This window comes from Anarhichas minor, unplaced genomic scaffold (assembly GCF_050575085.1).
Source record: "Anarhichas minor isolate MPS153535 unplaced genomic scaffold, ASM5057508v1 ptg000021l, whole genome shotgun sequence".
Taxonomy (NCBI): domain Eukaryota; kingdom Metazoa; phylum Chordata; class Actinopteri; order Perciformes; family Anarhichadidae; genus Anarhichas; species Anarhichas minor.
In genome coordinates, this window is record NW_027466467.1 from 717,956 (window position 1) to 740,224 (window position 22,269).

The 22,269-nt window shown below is 41.4% G+C and overlaps 1 protein-coding gene across 2 annotated transcripts; it reads right to left on the minus strand.

Annotated features, from left to right (window-relative positions):
• Window positions 1–18,346: 18,346 nt before the first annotated feature.
• On the minus strand, window positions 18,347–20,705 carry LOC142954654 (zinc-binding protein A33-like). 2 transcript variants are annotated; one of them, XM_076095805.1, is made up of 2 exons: window positions 20,686–20,705; window positions 18,347–19,782 (listed from the first exon to the last, which is right to left on the minus strand). In XM_076095805.1, exons 1-2 carry the CDS (start codon window positions 20,703–20,705, stop codon window positions 18,405–18,407), a joined length of 1,398 nt encoding a protein of 465 aa, XP_075951920.1. In that variant the 3' UTR covers window positions 18,347–18,404. The 2 variants fall into 2 exon arrangements, with proteins under 2 accessions (XP_075951920.1, XP_075951919.1); XM_076095804.1 differs by lacking the exon at window positions 20,686–20,705 and adding an exon at window positions 19,887–20,006 and having other exon boundaries at window positions 18,347–19,810.
• Between the last annotated feature and the right edge of the window lie 1,564 nt (window positions 20,706–22,269).

The window sequence follows — 22,269 nt, forward strand, 5'->3', positions numbered from 1 at the left end:
GCATTTAAAAGCTGTTACAGTTGGTAAATATTTTTTATTAAGAAAAATTGTAACTTGCAAAAGTAACAATCTCATGGATTCAGATATTTTATGTGGATTAAAGTTGAAATAGTCTTGTCATCAGTCATGTATTCAATGAGATGAAATGAGCTTCATGCTGCTGTAAAATGTATTCTAAAGAAAAGGCCTGCAAAACAAAGTTTAAGTTTAAGTGTTTATGCGTGTGAATGCTATATTTAGAATATTTTCACCAGTTCACCTTGCAGAGACAGCTTTACCATCTACGCTTCGCACAGGGGAAAGAAACCAATATGCTCTCTTCTCTTCAAAGCCACCAGACTCCATCGCACATTTAGTAAATCTGAACGAACCCTTTAAAAACACAAACAAAGTAATCGACAATGAATCGATGTGTTCTGTGAGGTAAAATTACTGTTTCTGAGTCTTGTGTAGAGATCATAGATAACAGCTTCAGGTCAGTCCGACAGTGTAGGAAATTTGGGTTTAGAACTGTGCTTTAAGAAATTATAATAGTGTTTAATAATTCATAAATAAGAAATCATAATTAGAAGTGTTTTGGAATACATAATTAGAAGATTCATAATTGTAGAAGTGTTTTAGAATTTGTAGTTAGAAGTGTATCTTAGTAACACCTTTATATTTGCTTGTGAAACTTGTGAAGGTTTTTGCCAAAAGTTGCAAATCTTTATCTTTATATAGAATGTTTACCATAGAAGTGTTAAGCCATAAAAGACAGTCATTGAATGTTTTAAACTGTAAAGAATAGTATGTTGGGAGTAAGGGACAGATAGATTTCTAGACAGGCAATTACAGGTCATACCCGTGCGAGGGTCCTGCGAGGAGGAGGAGCCAACTGGATTTAGCCAATAGGAACTACGGACATTATGGGAGGTTTTTTGAACTATGTAAGGCGGGGGATAAAGAAATTCCGGCCTCTTGCTCCTGTACCACTGGGTGGGTGGTAACGACTTTTGGGGTGAGCAGGTCATATTCGGTGCAACTGTAAATAATGTACTCCACTATGCAATTGTTTTAGCATGAGAGGTATTAAATGCTTTGTTTATAATTGAAACCGGTTCTCTTTGTGTAAGAGGCTGGATTACATGCGGTTTCCACACAGTCTAGAGGTTCCGTGAACCTAACAACAGCAAAGTGAAGAGGTGAAAATATTCTAAGTATAGCGTTCACTTAAACTGATATAGAGTCTAAAATAGGTCCACAGCAGAACATACTGTAGTAAAACACTGACTGAGGTTAGTGTGTCCTCAGGTGTGCTCAGGAACCTGTGACATCACGATGGATGTGGTCTACAGGTGCATCAAAGCCTCTGACAGCGTTTCTAACACACAAAGCTTTCTCATGTTTTATTTCTCTTTTGATGAAGCTGGAGCAAAATCTGGAAACTGTGACAGACATTGGATTATTAACGTAAATAAATAGTTTTTATAATATGTAAAAAATGTGCAAACTGGCCTGAAATGACAGAGATTTGTTGGTGAGAAAACAGTTTTGTTTGATGCTTTTTTGAAAGCTGTGCTCTTTGATTGCAATGAACCGGATCCACAGTTCAGTCCTCACTGACTGTGTGAAGAAAAGAGTGAACACCTGGTGACAACATTAGCTTTATTGGGTCAAACGCTTGGAGAGACACTGACATTGTGCAAAATGCAGGTTGGCGTGCGTGTGTGTGTGTGTGTGTATGTTTGTTTTGGGATTAACGATTATCCACATAAATTACAGACATCTGTTCCGAGGTGTCATTGTTTAAGTATGCAACCTCATGCCTCTCTGAGAAGTGTTTATGTGTGTGTCTGGAGTCGGGGGGGGGGGGGGGGCATAATGACCTCATTTCCTGCAGATATATATGCAGGCCCAGCACCGCCACATAAACCTCCAAATAAACCTTCTAAACAACGGCCTGCTACCCTTGAAACACACACAGATGCAAACACCCTTAGCTACCATTGACATACACACATTTCATCCACCATATACAAACCTGCATACACTGTTTGCATGAACACAGTTGCAGGTTGTATAGGAGGAAACACACACAGTTGTTGTCCTCTCAGCTCCGTCAGTGAACGGAGACAGCTTGACATAAGTCGTCTTGGTTTCAGCAGCTCTGAAACATTAACTCGACGTTAATGGAAGAGCTTGATGTTTGGTGAATCCATCCGTCTCCATCTGCTCCTTTGCTCCCTCTCGTGTATTCTTCTTCCCTGACGATGATTCATAATGTTCACAAAGCTGTTTTTATTACTCCTACATGTGTCAAAGTTTTTTTTATGCAGTCTATTTGTAGGAAGCTGCTTTTAAACTAAATACTACATTATTAATGTCACAGCAGTAATCTATGGCTCAATCAACCCGACACTACGCATTATGTTTATATACTTATTTGTGTTGTCAAATTGCTTTTTAAAGGAAACATAATTAGTGCCACAATAAGAAGAAGTACGAAACTTTTGCACATCTCAGAGGAAGGATGGAAGTTATTCCATCGTAATATAGGTGGTAGAGACCTGTCAGTCACCGTGTAGCCCCGCCCTAAAGCATCCCCTGCTTTATGGTCTGTTTGACTCTAAATGGACCATAATGCACTAAATGAACATCATGCTGTATTGAAGAAGACTTGAAACTAGAGATTGAGACCATAAACTCATGTTTACAATGTTTACTGAGGTAATAAATCAAGAGAGGAGTAGAGTCATTTTCTCATAGACTTCTATACAACCAGAGGAGTCGCCCCCTGGTGGACACTAGAGAGAATGCAAGTTTTAAGACACATAAGAATCCGCTTCACTCTTCAGAACCGGAGGTTACCGCATGGTTAGGACTTGTTGGCTGAATATTCAGACATGATGCTTCGAATCTTTCACATAAAACTTTGTCTGGACTCCGACACAACAAACTCTCTCCGACTCTCGCTCACGTTTCCACCGTCGTCTTCCAGCGACAAGTCACATGACACAACAACAAACAGAAAGCAATCGATAAAAGAAGATGTAGGTTTCTTTCCATAATGTTGTCAGACATTTAGAATAACAGAAAGGCAGAAACAAACTATTAGTGGACGAACATTGACGTTGAGGACTCGACTAGAGCTGTTACACTGCAGCCTGTTTAGCAGCGTTCTCCCTCAGTACCGGACCAATCTAAACAATGTGTGTCCCCGTCAGTCACCCAGACACCAAGAACATGAGGAAGTAGAAACAAAACATATCAGGGTGAAAAATAAAGTTATCTTAAAAAAATATTTCTAATTATGGTGATAAATAAACAGAAAGCAGTATATCAAATGATTCACTCGACAGCATCACACGACACAGACTCTGATCCCAGGTGAGACTGTTTAGTTCCACTTTTTTAAAAATCATGACAACGTCTTCAATTTCAGATATTTGTTTCTCCTCGAAGCCTTTTTCTCTATTTCACTGCTTTCTCCTCTGAGCTGAGGAACAAAGAGCTCGTTTCTGAGCCCTCAGAGGTTTAAGTCAACCACATTAAATCCATTCTGCCTCCAGAGCCGCACAGCCACCGATAAATATTTAGGGAAAAACACAGTTAACATTTATGAGCGCAATGCTTCTCAATCGTTGTATCTGCTTTGTCTGTTTAACTTTATGTATTTCTCCTTTCCTCAGATGTGTTTTTATTATCCATTCATCCCTTTACCTCCTCCTCCTCAGTCTCTGCCCTTTTCCTTTTAATAACCTCTTTCTTCCTGGTGTCATGCAGCATGTCATTAAATGTAATTTGATCTTGCAGCAGGTGTTCAGAGGTCCAGGCGAGAGGTGGCACTGCTGTTTAAAGGCTTCTCAAGAAAACGCTTCGGCCACAAGAGGAATTCAACCAAAGGAATATGCCATTAAATCTCTGTGACGTGGAGTCAGCTGAGGTAAAAGTTTGTTTTTATTTACTTTTTAAGTTACAACATGAAACTTTTAACTGGTCACGAAAAACGGTCTCAATTTCATGCTGATGCCTCTGAATGACCTTCATCAATAAATATAGTTCTTAATGCTCGTTATCGGGTCAGATTCCAAGCGACATACGACAAAACTATTTACGACACGCAGAAACTCATTCAGCTCAGACTCCAGCAGAGTCCGGTCCACCGTGGACAGACCCAGATCCTCCTGCAGAGACCGGTCCACTGTGGACAGACCCAGATCCTCCAGCAGAGACTGGTCCACCGTGGACAGACCCAGATCCGGCTCCTCCTGCTACTCCTCCTCCTCCAGGAGCAGAGCTTCTCCTCTCTGGGAGCCAACACCGACACCACGTTGCTGGAGACCCAGGACGTATTGCCAGACCTGCTGGAGGGAAGGGAGGCACGGGAGAACCAGGACTGAGAGGAGCAGACTGTCAGACCCTGCTGCAGTAGAATGAGAGGTTTTCTAAAGGGACTCTGGTGCAACACTACCACTTTAGTCCACAGGGACCAACAGAACCAACACAAAATAAAAGTTCCTCGTAGTAACTTTAGATAAAAACATAAAACTCCACGCAGTGACAAAACCAAACCAACTTTTTTCGCCATTTTCATTCAGTTCTTCAGGAATAGAGTTTTTCAGTTTAGCAAAGCTAAGTTTTATCTCTTGCTGCTGCATGGGGCTACTTAAGTGTAGTAATTTGAAGAAAAATAAGATTTTAACACTTAAGAATAAACAACTTCATATGTATTTGTTTGCAGGGTGGAGGCTGGCTCAGCATGTTGCATCAAGTCCATGCTGCATCATTCTGAACGTACATAACTGGTTATTGCCCTCGCTGCTTCCTTAGCGTCCTTGACGCTTACATTACCTTCACCGCTCATAACTCCTCTGCAGAAGAGTGACATTCAAAGTTATGGTGATGATTCAGGTTCTGATAGGACGTTTGAAAATAATACTGAGGGACTAACAAAGATGTTAAATAACATGCATAAACCCTGACATGATGTGAGCGTGTCTAAGAGTTTGCCAATCAGAATATCTTGATATGTGGGCGTTACTGAGGCGTGCTGATGGACTGCTCTGCCATTAACAGCAACATGATGAATCTCACTAATCTCAGGGACGACATATCAGTTCAGACAAATAACTGAGACGATAAAACGTTGATGACAGATTGAAGAGAAGGCCACTGACATGACACGACAGAGGAATAAAATAACTAAATATATATCATCATGAAGCACTGACCCGTTGATTACTAACATTAAGATCGCTCTTATTTTTGATCACAAAGTGTATTTTGGATGTTTTCTTGCTGGTAGTCTGAATGAAGACGTCTTATGGAAGTAAAATAGCACTAAATCTGACAATTGACCAGTGCATGACAACGATATTGTCTGAGGCGTGTCGCCATGACTCATAAAGACATAATTACAGAAACACCCAGAGAGTGAGCTGTTTGCCGTCATTAAACCATAGCACAGGCTCTCCTGTGGAGGTAACTCTTATCCGCCACTTGTGTCCCATTAATGAAAACCAACAGCAGGCTTTGTGCACGCCTCACATGCAACACTGAATTGAAGCACGGCAAAATATCCACCGTGGCAACCGGGCGTGGCTAACATTAAGCCCAGACCATCCAATTATCCAATTATGCTGAGCAGTTTGCCTCCTTTAATTAGTGCCTGTGAGGCTGTTTATTCAAGCTTTTGATGAAAAAAAACGTATAGTTAGTGTCAAATTTCAGAAAACTAGAGAGTGCAAGAACGTGATCCTCAAAATATTAAAGAACGTCGAACTTTAAAATGAGCTTCAACGCTTTCCAACCAGAGGTGAGAATATTACGATGAGAGGAAACACTGGATGCTACGATGCCTATAACCACAATAAAATATAGCAAATGTCCTTTCTAGAGATCCCTGATCATGTTTTTTTGCGGATACAGATGACATGTGAACACATCATGATAACGTTATAATGTACCTTCAGCCAGTACTCATGTTCACTGAGCAGAGCCTGAAGGCATCATAATGTAACTGAAGTGAACCTCCGTTGGTTAGCCGTTAGCGGTGCTGCTAACGTTACTAGCTCTCCTCCTGTTGGTTAGCCGTTAGCGGTGCTGCTAACGTTACTAGCTCTCTTCCTGTTGGTTAGCCGTTAGCGGTGCTGCTAACGTTACTAGCTCTCCTCCTGTTGGTTAGCCGTTAGCGGTGCTGCTAACGTTACTAGCTCTCCTCCTGTTGGTTTAAACACTGATTGGTTGTTTACAATGAAACATTATCAGAGACTAGAAACATGTTCTACTGAATGTTGGAGGACAACCATCGTCAGTAAATTAGATAATGCATGATTTGCATATTCAAACATTTAAAACACAATTTCAGGAAACTTGTAATACAAAATGTAACTGTCTTAATATCAGTAATCAATTGGGGATGTTTCATGGTGATATCTATTAGTTATTTCCCTATTCATGCTCATTGTTTACGTTTTGTTTGTTGTTATTGCATTAATTTAATATTTGTTACTTTACTTAAAGTATAATAAAGACTATTACGATAAACTTATAATCACATTAGTGTGCGTTATAACAGTGATTATAAAAAAAAAAGATTTTAATACATTACTAATACTATGGGAACTTTGATCTTTAAAATCAAAGTCAATCAGTAAATCATAAATAAAAGATGTCCAGCAATTATTAAGTATTATAATACTTGACCTTCAAATATGAAATGCTTCACATTGTGTTATGATTAGTTATAAAGCTTTATGAATGTATTGCTTGTAACTATAATTATACAGCGCTAGCAGCAGATTTTAAATTACCATGTGTGGAAAACATCCATAACAGTCTCCGATCTCTCTGTCTGGAAAATCAAACAGTATTTTTTGCTTGCTCTGAATGTCTAAGATTCATACAACTCATTTAACATCAAAGCACACAGAAAGTGACCCGGATGAGGCGTTCACTGGAGCGCACATCAAAGATTACAGGAGTAATAATTAGCCCTCTCTAAAGCAAACGGCGTGAAAGTAGGTTTACTAATTTTGATTCTGATGGGCTGTGATGAAAACAACACACTGTGGTGGAACTTCTGGAGTCTGGCTCTGATACGGCCGGTAAGTGGGTTCCCTGCATTAATGTGCATGTTTTTGTGTTTCAGTTATTATTAATAAACAACAAATATCCATCCAAAAGGATCACCAAGACTGTAGAAATACCGAGGTGATGAGAGCCTTTGTTTTCTCCACGATAGCTACACAACACCATCACTGTTCCAAGATGACTCAAGAGGGTTTTAAAATCTGCCCCTCATGTGGTTAAGGTGGTTTGGTTTAGGAAACTGAAACTCCCTGATTAAAGTTAAAGTAAAGGTAAAATGACTTGTTTAAAGTTGGCACTAAAAGGTTCCTTTTGACAACTGTTGTCTGCGTTTCCACAACGGTCTAAAGACCTATGCTGTTGTTGCCTAAACCTAACTGTTGGTTTTGTTGCCTAAAGTTAATTGTACGCATTGGAATTATTTTAAAACAATTTCCACTCATATTTTTTTTTTCAAAAATAAGTTAGGGAGTTGAAATAAAAGCCAAACTTTTACTTTTAATGTTATCTAACAAATAGAAAAGCTCTCCCCTCATCAGAACATTCTCCTAAATTGATTCTTGAGTACTTCCTTGCTTTTTTAAAGCGCTACAGGAGTTGAAGCAGCAGCACTGTGACCGTCGTGCCTGCAAACAAAACCCTGAAAGTTTGTGTACTTTGAGAAAGTACTACTACCCCCCCCCCCCCCCCCCCCCCCCCCCCCCCCCCCGATCAAGGTGGTAAAATGTAAAACCTAAACTTAATTTAGACTCTGGTCCCTTTGTTCAAAATTAGTTCTATCAAAAGATTCCTGGTCCCCGGGGAAAGTTCCTGCGGTAGAAAAAGTGTCCCACTTCCTGCATTGGGAGCGTACATAAATTGTAAAGTGAAGGATTCATCCAAAGAGAACAAAAATCAGAGGACACTGAGCTTTGTTCTTCTGGTGAGGACGTCTCGACACCGCACGTAAGGATGTGCTTTGCCTCGGCAGACACCTGTTAGCCTGCATGTACTGGGCCAGAAGTGTGTCTGGAGAATCTGTGCACCCCTGGTTCAGCTCGGAGAGAGTGAGACACCCAGCAGCATCCAAACACATCATTAGTGGAGTTCATGGCCTTTTGTTTTCAGGCAGGGAGTTGAATGTGTCTGGTGGTGAAGCCAGGGCTCGTCTCAACTCCGGCTTATGCAATAAATCCAGTTAAAGTTCAGCTTGGCTCTTTAGAATTGGTAGCAGTTTGCATTCTCCCCATGGAACAAACAAAAAATCTGCTTATATTTTAGACTTGGATAGTGCACACGTCACGTAAATGACAAGAAACGTAAAAATATTATTACAGAGTGGTTTCAACATGACGGCCCGCTGAGCATTCCCATTATTTGTAACTTGAAAAACTAGTAATGTGGGTCAATTTGGAGGAATATTCCACCCAAACTATCTTTTTGTCAGATTCGCTCATCCCGATCAATATCAGTGCAGCGCAGTCTTTACTTTTTAGCTAATGCAACTCATCCAGAACACTACACCCCATCTGTCTTCCATCTCCTTGAATCCTCCAGCGTCCCCCCCCCCCCCACACACACACATGTCCGTCCGCTGGCTGGCTGCTCCTATCGAACTCTGCTTCTGATGTACGAGGCTGCTAATGGAACAGCACACCGGGGCCTCCAGGCATTAGTCCGGCCCCATACTGGGGCCGTGCTCTGAATTCAAATACCGCTGGCCACTTAACTCACCCTTTCTGCAGCCTGGTTATCGTCGGGCAGTAGCCACGTCCACACTCTTCCTCCTACGTATTATTAATGAAGTGTAACTAGGGTTGGGCGATGTGGGTTAAACATTGGGTGAAACATATTTCAGCAGCACTGTTATTTTACAGTCCCGTGCAGCTACGTCAACTCAGCGCAGCCCCAACATCCAGTTTAATAATCATTAAAAGCATCTGCACATGACTCCATCTTCACCTGCTGTTTGTGCTTCCTGATAACTGGATACAGCTGACACGTTACATTAGCCTGTTAGCTTCCCAGCAGATAACGACAGACTAAACAAAGTAGAATCCATGCGGTCGACTCCCGTGGCTCCACTTCCTTCAGCCAGAGAGAACAAGGTGGCAACAAACAGAAAAGAACACCTAAGTGTGCAAATCTTTTTTTCAGTCTGCATGTAAATGTGATGACAAGATTTACTAAGAGATGACCAGAGCTAGCTACCTGCAGCTAGCTAGCGACCTGCAGCTAGCTAGCGACCTGGAGCTAGCATTACAGTCATTTTACATTACAGTCATTTAGCAGACGCTTTTATCCAAAGCGACTTACAATTCAGATCAGATTCTATCACATTTCTACACCGTAGGCACAGCTACGGGAGCAATTTTGGGGTTAAGTGTCTTGCTCAAGGACACATCGACATGCGACTAGCAGAGCCGGAGGCCGGGATCGAACCGCCGACCCTCTGATTGAAAGACGGCCCACTTAGCCACAGTCTCGCCCAGTCCAGCTAGCGACCTGGAGCTAGCGACCTGGAGCTAGCGACCTGGAGCTAGCGACCTGGAGCTAGCGACCTGGAGCTGCCAGATGTAGCCAGCTAGCATCTAGGTTTCTTTTTGACTGAATGTTTTTGGTCAAGTTGCAAAAACAACAATTTTCCACAATGTTTACATTTCACACATTGTGTGACAATTAAGTAAAAATGAGTTTTGAGCAAAAATAATATACCTTTATTATGATAAGATTTAGTTTTTAGTGAGCATGGACGGGTAAAAATAACACTGTTACGTTCCCCTTTTAGGCATCTAAGGGATGCGGGGAGTAACGGTGTTATTTTTACCCGGGGGAAGAGAGAGAGAGCACTGCGAAGGGTTTTAACAAAATATCGTTTATTGGAGATAAGCCCGCGGCAAAACAAAACTGCCCTCTGATAGTCAGAGGGCGACTCAAAGTGATAATCGCACCAACACGATGGCGACACCAGCCCACACGGCTGTACCGGAGAGATCCACGGCACCACTCTCTCGGCTTGGTTGCGGCTTCGGACCCGGAAGAAGGCCGTCCTTCCAGAGCTCCTCTCCTTTTAACCACGCTTCCGATCTTTGATTGGGCGCAGCTGGCCTCTAGTAACGAGCGGCACCCAGGAGGACACTGCGTGTAATCAGAGAGAGCACAACAACAACACGTGGCACGTAACACTCCAGATGTTTGAAGATGTTTTCACATTGATATATAATAGATATTATAGATGAATTATGAGCTGTTTAACACTATCTCTTAGCAGATTATAATACATTATTAAAACTACTAATGATCAGATTGTTTTAATCCAAGAAAAGATTCTTATGAAAATACAACATTTGTGAGTATTTATGAACAACGCTACTATAGATGACAAGGCAAAAGGAAAATTATTTTTGGATGCTGGTGAAAAAAGCTGAATGTAGTATGGCACTTACATTTGTATTCTATTGTTTTTCTTGTTATTATTCTGTTGTAATATTTGATCAAAATCTGGCACAATAATTTCCTCCTGGATTAATAAAATTATATCTTATTTTTATGGCATCAAATGGGTTTAAATTTGTCCGATTATATAATTGTATTGAATTCAAGCAATGCAAATGCTGATTTTTGTTCCGTTTTATTTTCTCTTTTGTATATTTACTATCGCTCCTCAATAAAGCAAAACTATTTTCAATATTCAGTAGAATACTAAAATAAATCGATTAGCAGCAGCCCTACACTTTACCACCTGATCATACAGTCTGTTATGCCCAGAACTCATTACAGTCCACACACTGGGTAGTGTGCACACAGTATGTTACAGTTTGGAGACATCTTCTCTCTTGACGTTCATCCGCCCGGCTCATCATCCGCTTTCTGTTTGGTTTATCTTGTATTCGTCCTCGCTGCTCGCTCCCACACACCTGCCCTCCGCCGTTAACGTGTCCTTTTGATTGGTTTGTGTCGTTTTGTAATCATCAGTCCTCTTCTACTTCTGACACTTGACACCACTGATAAATGACTCATCTATGACTCATCTGTGTCAATTGAATAAAGGCTAATAATCAGTTAAGTCCTCCTTTGTTTTCTCTTCTGTATCAAAACACCTCTCATAAGTCATATTATGTCACCTCCCCTGTGAGTCATGGTCCTCTCTCATATGTTCCTCCTCTATGTGATGAAGTACAAAATGAAATCCCTCAATACCTCCAGGTATCTGTAGCATTCTGGCCGTGGCACATTTAGTTGCTTCTTATTGATGTTTTAGTAACTATGAATGTGATGTTTATTTCTATTCTAATTCACATATTTGCATATCTGTTAGTGATACATTTCACGTGCAATCGTGTATTATAAAATTATAATAAAAGCTGAACCTTGACCTCCCAAAAATAAAAAATAAAAAATGTATTTCTTCAGTGGCTTAAATTTGCAATCAGTACTGATTGGTCATCCACATAAAAGGTACCTTCGATAAAGTAGTACATATTTTAACCCAAACCATAATGTTAGCGGTGATGCTAACGTTACTAGCTCTCCTCCTGTTGGTTTAAACACTGATTAGTTGTTTACAATGAAACATGATCAGAGATCAGAAACACAGATTTTACTGAACATTGGAGGATAACGATCATCAGTTAAACTTTATTTACACTCTGTTAAACTGTGTCATTAATCTGAGGTTCACATGCGTGAAGAACCGTGAGGGGGATCAGTACGGATCACGGATCCACAACGATCCCTTACACCACTCAGTGACGTGGTAATGTGAGAGTGACCGCTTATGTTTCACAGCAATTTGACGCACAAAAAGCCTAAAATGTGTATTGACGACATGCTGCTGTCGTGCTATTCATACGTCTTCACATGAGATCAAGTTGGATTAAGACGTAAGATCAGAGAACTCTTTTAGGTGTAGTTCTAAATGGCAGTTAAAAAACAAAGATGGTGTCATTTCATTTGAAGGAGTTGTCGGTTTCAGAGCCTCCTACCACCTCACCGTTAACACCAACATGTCTGATCAAACTCCATGGGGATCCTGTCCCACGACCTGTCGTTGTGTAGGTTTATGCTTCATCTTGATATAAACCAGTCACTTAGACTGCTGCTTAAATCTATCTTTTCTTTTTTAAACACAAGTCTTCTTTGAAGCCAAGACAAGAGTTGCGCATTGATCTCTGCTGAATCATACATGTGCCTCAGGCGGCATGTTTTGTAAGACGCTCCTGATATCAGGTGAAATCCTGAAACAGGAAGATCACAGACAGATTCATCAACAAACCACGAGCGAGTGGAGGAATCGATTTTCAAATAAATCATACATCAAACGGCGTGAAAATGGTTTGAGAGTACAAGGGATTTTTTATTTTTTTTTGTCTGGGAGCGGGGTGATCGGTACAAATGAGAAGCAAGGGGGCAAAGAGACAGAAAGAGAGACGGAGAACACAAATTGGAGAGATTTACGTTTACAAGGGACCTTTATAGAAAGATGTGATCGTTACAGACGAGGAGAGAAGTGAAAAAAAGAGAGCGGGGGAAGAAATACAAGGAAGCATCGAGTGTATCAGCTCGTCGGCTGAATGCAGATTTTCAGAGCTGGGCCCTCGCTCGACGCCCACAGTCAATCCCCTCCTTGTCTCCTTGAATTGTCTTTAACAAGGCGGTGGACGGACAAATAAGACGGAACGCTCCGACGCAGAAAATTACTGCAAACAGCAACAAATCTAATATTCATTTCACACCTCCACTCTAATTTCAGGCACATTACAATCAATAGGCAGGTACTCTGCCAGCTCCTGCTCCGTCCTCTGCCTCGTGCTCGTACACTGCTGCACACAAATAGAATAACATGCAAATAATAACAGAAAAATATAACGAGAGTGCAATTTTAATACCTAGATTACGATGCAATTGTGAAGTTTGTCTGCAGCAGCGATCGTGATGCCGGAAAGAATTTACAAAAGCCAAATTACATATTGCAAAAACACAAAACCCAGTTCTATCTAAGCCAAACATTTTGTAGCTTAGTCGAGCCCTTTTGGCAACCAAAGAGAGGAAGGAGATGAAATGCATGTGGCAAGGACGGAGGCGAGATAAAGAAAGGTGAGGAGAGGGAGCGGAGACAGGAGAGGGCAGGTGTGAAATACTACCATTCTTTACACTGTGTGTGGTGGAAAGGATAGCTGAGGTAAGGGCGAGACAATGTGATGGATAGATGAGTTGAGCAGCGAAGGAGCAGAGCGGGGGAGGGAGGGGAGAAAAGGTGAAGTTAGGTGAGAGGCGGAGGAGAACGAGAGGTGAGATTGGCAAAGATAGCGGAGATGAGATATGAGATGGGGGGGGGGGGAGGTCAGAGGAGAGGAAAGAAATCAAGCAGCGGTGGAGAATAACTAATTACATTCACTAACAACACAGTCACCAGACAAAAATGTTGGCATTGTACGTTTCTGCAAACCACGGGAGACGTTGAATGTCGACGCCTCCGAACCACAAATAATGTTTCATATCAGCCTCGTATCACGCTGCAACAACGTGACGTCACAACGTAGCAGAACGACGTAGCAGAACAAAGTATCATCGAGCGACGTAGCGCAGCGACGTAGCGCAGCGACGTAGCGCAGTGACGTAGCGCAACATAAATACATAACAATTGCGTAGCAGGCATAACAACGTTACATAACAGAGCATTTCACATGGGACACAAGCATCGGCCTCTTGCGTTTATTCGACTTAACGTGTATTTCATGCGACTGTATACCTCTATTTAATACATCAGTGAGAAATACTGTTTTATTCCAATTCATTTATCTGACAGCTGCAGCTAATTGATGGTCCTTTAAAGCACAACAACAAAACAATCAGTGTGTAAAGAGGACAGGTGGTCAAGGACGCAGGAGAAGATAAGATGGAGAAAAGTACGGCCAACTCTCACTCACACACACACACACACACACACACACACACACACACACACACACACACACACACTCACACACAAGCTCACCCACTCTCACTTACAACACAAAGGGAGGCCGTAGAGTTGTTGACCTTTTAACTTGATTTTTCACCGTAATACAAATGCTCGGCGAGCCATTGAGAGCCTTTTGAAAAGGAGCAGCTTGAGACATCGGTGGGATGTCTGTGTTCGATACGTGCCTGAATGGCTGACCTTTCCCTAATGGGCCGGGCTGCTAATGCAGCGACGGCGCGCACTCGGACTCTGCGGCGTTCGGTAGAAGTTCAGCATCGCTAAAAAGGGGGAAGGCCGAGAGCGACGGGAGGAGAGAACGGCAGACTATCAGCTCTCTTTTGTTCATGAGTCCTTTCTCGTTCACGTATTTGATTTTTTGTTTTGTTTCTGTTCCGTTTGTCCTTTGCTGTTTTGTTGTTCGATAGTGTCACTAAATAACAGAAAAAAGTCACTTTCTTTCCCATTTTTTTTTCGCTTCTGTCTCTTTGTGTGAATATTTTACACTCGTGAAGATCAAAGCCTGCAGACAAAATCAGCATCACCTGACATCCAGAACATATCAAAGAAAAAACACTGACTTCATGTCGAACCCCCGACCTTCTGACTTCAACTCTACACTTGGCCCTTCATCCGGTTTTTACAGTTAGAGGTGAAGTATTTTTTTATTTATCTCTTCTTATTCCTCAGGACATTTCTGACCTTCCCTCTGTAAGAAGAGGTGTGTGTGTGTGTGTGTGTGTGTGTGTGTGTGCATGTGTGTGCGCACATGTCGGTTCCGTTATATATTTATTTTTATATTATTTGAAGTCTTTGTATCATTCTGTAGCTTCCCAGTGGTGTTTCTTAAGGTAAATGGACTGTACTTGTATTTCTCTTTTCTAGTCTTCCGACCACTCAAACTACTTTAACACTACATGTCATCATTCACCCATTCACACCCTGACGGCAGGTTCTATCATGCAAGGTGCCCATCAGGACTCCAACTATCCATTCACACACCGCAGCCTGGCGGAGTGTCTTGCCCCAAGGACTACCATGGACCGGTGGAGCCGGAGATCGAACCACCGATCCTCTGATTGAAGGACGACCCTGCTCGACCACTGAGCCACTAAATTGTCTTTAAAAACATTTTATTATATTTCATAACGACGTTGCTTCACACACACATAAATAAATAAATATATATATATACAAACAAACTAACGATGGAGGCAGTGGCCGGCAGACCACCAACTCCTGTGTTTGTGAGGTAAAATGACTGTTTTTGTTGATTGAGTCTGGTGCTTTGCGCAGAGCAATATAGCGGCATGGTAAAGTGCTGAGAATACTCTGAATACACTCAAATTGATTGTTTTGAGTGGGCCTTTTTGTGGCTAAAATATGTGTCTCAGCTGCTCTTGTCTACAGCCGCTTCACCCTGACATCCGACCAGCCCTGTCACAATAATTAATATATCGACTACAATATATGGACATGACCTAAACTCTCATTTCTCCCGTTCTTTATCGATACCCCTCTCTTCTCTCTCCTCCTTCCTTCGCGCTCCTTTTCTCTTCCTGCTTCTTCCCCGTTCTTCTCTCTTAACCCCGCCCTCTGCTTTACCTTCGACCAATCACCACTAGTGGGGCTGAATGACACCTCGATTAATCAATCAAAACACATTGCTCAAACTGACAACACGTCAGTGTTTTTTTCTTCTTTCTTTACTCTGGTTTAACTCATGGTTTGCCCTTTATATTGTTTTAAGCTGTTTTCTTCAGAAACCTAACGTATTACACCAGGGCTACACATGTAAGGGATCACAAGGAATGGGTCACATGTAATAATTAATGGAATAAAGACAATGTCTTTGTTTGGTTGGTGTCAGAAAGTGATTTTTGATGAATTGATTAATGCTGAGCCCCTCTGCCTGCAACAAATCCTCAAACAACGGTTCGTATGATATCCTACGAAAAGTTAGGATACATATATGATTCTGAAATGGGCTATTCTACATAATGAGTATACTTTTGGGACTTTCAGTATATTTTGATGCTCACAGTTTTGTACTTTGAATGCAGGACGTTATCTTGTAGCAGAGTATTTATACTCTGTGGTATTACTACTTTTTCTTAAGGAACAGTTCACCCCAAAATCAAAAGTACATACTTTTACCCATGTAGTGATATTCATCAGTGTAGATTGTTTTGTGACTTGCTGAGTGTCGGAGGTGTCGACCCTACAGACGTCTGCCTTCTCTGAGATATAATGGGACTGTATGGCACTCGGCTTGTGGCGCTCAAAGCTCCAAAACATTTGAAAAAGTCAACATCACTGTCTGTCTCCAGACATCATGAGCCGGTTACTGAAGATAATCCACAGACATTATTGTGATTAGTTTAAATTTAAAGGTGTTATATTCCCAACAGATCCCCTTCAGGCTGTAACACACTGTTTCTTCAATTGTAATATTTTGGTCTAAAAAATATTATTCAGCGACGGTTGTATTTAGCTCCACCCTCTCGTGTCTCTTCTGGTTACAAAAAACAAGATGGCGACGCCCAAAATGTCAAACTTGAGGCCTCAGAACGGTGGTCCACAAAGCAGTGAGTGACGTCACAGTGATTATTGTCCATTTATATTCAGTCTCTGATATGAAGTCAGAGTTATGTAGCTTTGATGAGAGCTCATGATTTGTCACAGATTGGAGTTTTAGTGACACAAATGACACAATGCAAGTTAAAAACACACAATTAATCAGGATACAAATCAATCCACCAATCCTCAATGAAACAATCAACAACAGCCTCAAATAAAAGACCCAATAAACATTTAGTCAAAACTAACTTTACCATCAGCCATCCAAAAGTGATGAAACACACGTAGATGTTACTTTCAGTTTTTGGTGTTTTGAAACGTTTAAGATTGTTGTTTTTAAGCCTGAAATGCAGAACAGAGAGAAGCGATATCTCGATTGAACCTCAAGGATACAACTGGTAATATCAGCGTGTATATATATTGCGGCGTCTTTGGGCAGTAGCAGCCACACTGTCAACATGTCTTGCGAAAGTTTTATTTACTTTTTGTCTTCTTCACTTTCAAGTTTATGTTGTAAATCTTTTAATATCAAGAGTCATTTCACTTATTCTCTGATCTTTATATTTGTTTTATGAAGAGAGAAAGAGAAATAATCAGTTATCAAATCACTAAACTTACATTTAGTCTGAGACGTCCACCTTAAACCAGAGACGTCCACCTTAAACCAGAGACGTCCACCTTAAACCAGAGACGTCCACCTTAAACCAGAGACGTCCACCTTAAAACAGAGACGTCCACCTTAAACCAGAGACGTCCACCTTAAAACAGAGACGTCCACCTTAAAACAGAGACGTCCACCTTAAACCAGAGACGTCCACCTTAAAACAGAGAGGTCCACCTTAAAACAGAGACGTCCACCTTAAAACAGAGACGTCCACCTTAAATCAGAGATGTCCACCTTAAATCAGACGTTCACCTTAAATCAGAGACATCCACCTTAAATCAGAGACGTCCACCTTAAAACAGAGACTTCCACCTTAAACCAGAGACGTCCACCTTAAATCCAACGTCTCCTGTGAACAGCAGACTTCAACTGATGGAAAGTGAAGAAGAACACAGAATCATCTCGTCTTCATTACATCAAATAGAAATGTGTTCATATATTTTGTATGATTTCATATTAATAAATTGTGTAAATTGTGAACATTTCATGTAATTGAACCTTGATGTTAAAGTTTAGAAACATAATCTGATCTAGAAGATGAAATAAAGTGTGTTAGATCTGAACAATGATTGAAGCTCAAACGTTCAGTTCATGATGAATTGATTCTTTATTCTTCATTTGGATCCATCAGCTTCCACAAAGTGCTCGCTGGTCTTCATGACTCCACACACACAAGTCACAACAATCAAAGAAACTCAAGTTTAAAATGACACAGTATCCATAACAAGAACTAGAATGACCGACTCACGGCTGTATTCCTCCACCAACCGCTCAAGTTACAGTTTACAAACATGTCTGTTCAAAACATCACCACTTCATCATCTGTATGAAATTATAATGAATAATTAGATGAATTCTTGATTGTTTTGTGAAGTCAAACAAGATGACAACATGAAGCCTCTGGTCTCGGCTGTCGAGGACTAGAACGGCTAAACAAAGCACAACATGAGCAACTAAGTGATATATTTATATATGAAAAGGTAGAGAATAGAAACAAACAGCTGATTGTCAAACTAAATAACAACAAAAACAATAATACAACAATAACTGAAATAATAAAGATATATTTAGAAGAATGAGACATCAGGAGGACAGGTGCAGCTTTAAGGCTTTAAAACATAAACATCATGAATATATTTATGATCTTTATCTCTAACTGCTCTGTTCCACTGTCACACACACCTTCATTGGTAACATATTCACTTTATCTCTCGTGCTAATGAATGGAAACATCCTCTCAGTGAAAGTGTGTGTGAAGGTGTGTATGTGTGTGTTAGTATCAGGATCAGAGAACGACAGCTTTCCTCTGTTCCAGTCCAGATTCACTCTGATCCTCTGGAGCTTCTTCTGCACTTTGAGATCAGTGAGTGGAGCTGATGGTGAATATGCTGAATATTTATCTTTATAGAACCATATTGTCCGTAATCCAGACAGTATGTCTCCTTTCCTCTGGACAGACTTTGCTAACACACCCAGTGCCCAGACTGTACTGTCTCCTACCTCGACATCCCAGCTGTGAGTCCCTGAGTTAAATCCCTCAGAGCCCAGAACAGAGATGTGTTTATCAAACCTCTCTGGATTATCAGGAAGCTGCTGTCTCTCTCCTCGTCTCACACTGGTCAGATCTTCAGACAGGATGAGTCTTGGATCAGCAGTGTTTGGGTCCAGAATCACAGGAGTGTAGGAGACCATGTCCTTCATCTTGTTCCAGATGTTGAAGGTCAGGTTGCCCAGGTGTTTGGCCTCGTCTATCAGAGCTCCTGAGAGCAGCTGTGGATCCTCCAGCAGGGGGCGCTGCTGGACTCTTTCCACTGCAGCCTTGTAGTTGTTCAGGAATGAGACGTCTTCAGCTCTCAGCTCGTCCTCTGTGGCTCTGACTGTGTCTGAAAGAGCTGCTATCTCTCTGCTCAGAGCCTCCATCTTCTCCTTCATCATCTGACTCTTCTGCTCCTCTTCCTCCCTCAGTGCAGCCATCCTGGCCTCCTCTTCCTCCTCTAGAAACTGGTGAAGCTTCTTAAACTGCTCCTTAATCTGCCTCTCTGTGCGTCGGGCCTGGACCTTCATGTGTTCTGCTGTTTGATCAGACTTCACTTTAACTTCTTCATAAACCTTTAACTTCTCCTTTAAGGTCTCCAGAGTTTCCTGAAGGTTCTTCTTGTGTTGTGGAGCAGCTTCATCGATGGGTCTGAATCTGTGGTCGCTGTGTTTCTCTGAATCTCTGCAGACGAGACACACTGGCTGCTGATGGTCCAGACAGAAGAGTTTGAGTTTCTCAGAGTGCAGACTGCAGAGAGGCTCTGAAGCTCTTTGATCTCTCTCCTGTAAGAAGGACTCACACAGGTTCTTTAACACCAGGTTACAAGGTGGATCTGACCTTGAAGATCTTCTCTTACAAACTGGACACTCCTGAGTTGGTTTCTCTCTCCACCAGCTCTTCAGACAGTCTTTACAGAAGCTGTGGCTACATGACAGAAGAACAGGATCTCTAAAGACTTCATGACAGACCGGACAGCAGAGATCCTCCTCTGATCTGGAAGACATTTAGTCTCTGAGTGAAGCTGAAAACACAGAAAGTACATCAGTCATGGCTCCCCTCCCTCCTCTACTAACTTCACTGTTTTTAGTCAAACTCACATTCAGTGTGTGGAGCGTCAGCAGGTTGAAGCAGCAGTGTTGTAGTTTTCCTCTTTTCTCTCCTGTAGCTGAACTCACTCAGATGAAGTTGTTAGTTTGTTCTGAAGGTGAATCTGATCGTCTGTTTTCAGTCTGTGTGTCTCTTTAGTGAGGGAGGAAGACAAACTGTTTCCTGGTTTGTCTCAGGTGAGTCAGGTGAGGGGAGGAGCTTTGTCACACCTCCTCTGATGAATGTTGATGCTTCACATGTAACACTGAGGCGTTTCTCAGTCCAAAGTACTGACTCATTGCTGGATGTAGACTGATAGAGTGCAGCAGGCTGTTGTAACAGTTATCTTTGTGTTTAAAGGTAGTCTGAACGTCAGTAGCATGTAGTGGAGGAGTTAAATATAATTTAGTAAACTCCTGAGAGTATTCTTTGAATGAGGAACCATGGAACATCAAGGGAAAGGAGTAACGTGGAGTATTGTTGGAGAAGGGTAGTATGTGCAGTAAGGAATGATGTGTAGCACCCCAACACTCTATAGAGAGTAGACCTACACTGGAGTGATGGGGTGTATTACCACCAAGGTTTACCTGAGTTTGGTGACTTTATATTACCCTCCGAATAACAAAGAAACTGCCAAACTTAGCAATAATTAAATAACTGACCACAGACAACTGATTGGGATGAAAAAATAAATACAAGTTTTGTGACAGCTTTTGAAAATGTTCAAATAATAATTACTCTTTCGGGGGACAAGAAAACAAAACAACAATAACACCTTACAGCATACTAAGGGTATGACAGAACACTCACATTGACTTTAAAACACTCATGGGCCCACACACACGCACACACTACAATAAGAACACGTTGCAGGCCTGTGTAGCTCGGGTGCGGTGTTGCCTCCCGAATCCTCTTCCTCAGCAGAAACCGTTACAAAGCAAATCCAAGATCACAATTCAATGTCAGTCCTTGAGAAAAACAGAATGTCGTCCAAAAAAACCACGGCGACAGCGGAGGTGACGGCCACGGCGGTGAAATCCTCACCCGGAACACACCGACAGTCTGTCTCGGTCCGCAATCGCGTCCTCCGGTCCAGTGACTCAGCAACTTGTACTTTAACACGCAGACTCTCCGAAAACTCTACTGAGATTAACAAACGAGGTACCGTACTGTCTAAAACAGCTAAATAGTTTAAAACAAAACTATCTAGATAATTTACGCCGACGTCGTCTTTGCCCGTTCTGTGTTCATGTATGGTTGTTTGCCTTAGAATGTCGCGCACATTTGAGCCAACATTAAACGACATTTGGGGTAGGCTATTGCACAGACATCGTACATTTTTGTCAACAATTTATTTCTGTTTCATTTAGTTGGGATATATTTCTTTTCATATTCACATTCCAATGTCTGAGTATTCCTAAGAATTTAAAGTGCGTTGCTCTTTGCAAGGGTATACTTGCATTATAACGCAATTGTATTATCATCATATCAGTGGCATTAAAATGTTCTTAAAATGACATTAATACAGTGTATTGCAATTATTTTTGGAACAATTTATTGTCCAACTAAAATAATTACCGTGACACGAACTGACACGATTGTATCTCTCAAAGCTACCAGACTATTGTCAAAAACAGTTATTTTCCCTTTTAGACTACGGAGTTTACCTAAAACTCCCCTTCAGGTGATCTGAACTAACGATAGCCCTTTTAGTTATTTCCAAACTGAGAACAGCGAACCTAGACCTACTAATCTTATTGATCACTGCATTTTGCTAACAGCTGAGTTTCCATGTGAAAGACCACTGTTGAGTACATTGACATTCTACTTCCACTGAATACTTCTACAATACCTTCTATACCTTTGCTACCTCGATAATTCATTCACACACATGCTTTACTCATTCGTCTCTTCTTTAAACATCGGTTCTCGCTGGTGTGCCACGGCACATATTTCTACAAGTCTTGGGTCCTGTCACAGTCATGTTAGCACGCTGACTTCTTAATCCAACCGCACTCCCACCAGATGAGCAGGTGTGGTAATTGAAATGGCAACAGGAGCCGGAGAGTAACATGATTCATATTAAGTGTGAAAAAAGATCAACACATTTCTGCACCTGTCAAAGATCTCTCTCTGGCTGCACCTCGCCAACATTGCATATGAATCCGATGGTGTTTGTACACCTTGATGAGTCTCAACTGTATGTATGTATGTGGACGAGGCCGTTTCATTTTGAATCTGTCATCTGTTGGTAAATGAAAAGTCTTGAAAATCAGAGACATTTGTTGACAAAAGACACATGACCAGAAAAAGTGGTTAGAGGTTAGAGCAGCTGGTTCGATTCCCAAATCACAAAAAACAAAATGTCACACTGAGCTAATCAGAGTGAACCAT

What these genes read in the sequence shown, in the direction of transcription:
- LOC142954654 (XM_076095805.1), bottom strand. Translation starts at nt 20,705, where the DNA reads ATGAGTGTTTTAAAGTCAAT. An exon ending in ATGAGTGTTTTAAAGTCAAT is followed by an intron (nt 19,783 to 20,685) that starts GTGAGTGTTCTG and finishes AATGTCTTCCAG; the next exon opens with ATCAGAGGAGGATCTCTGCT.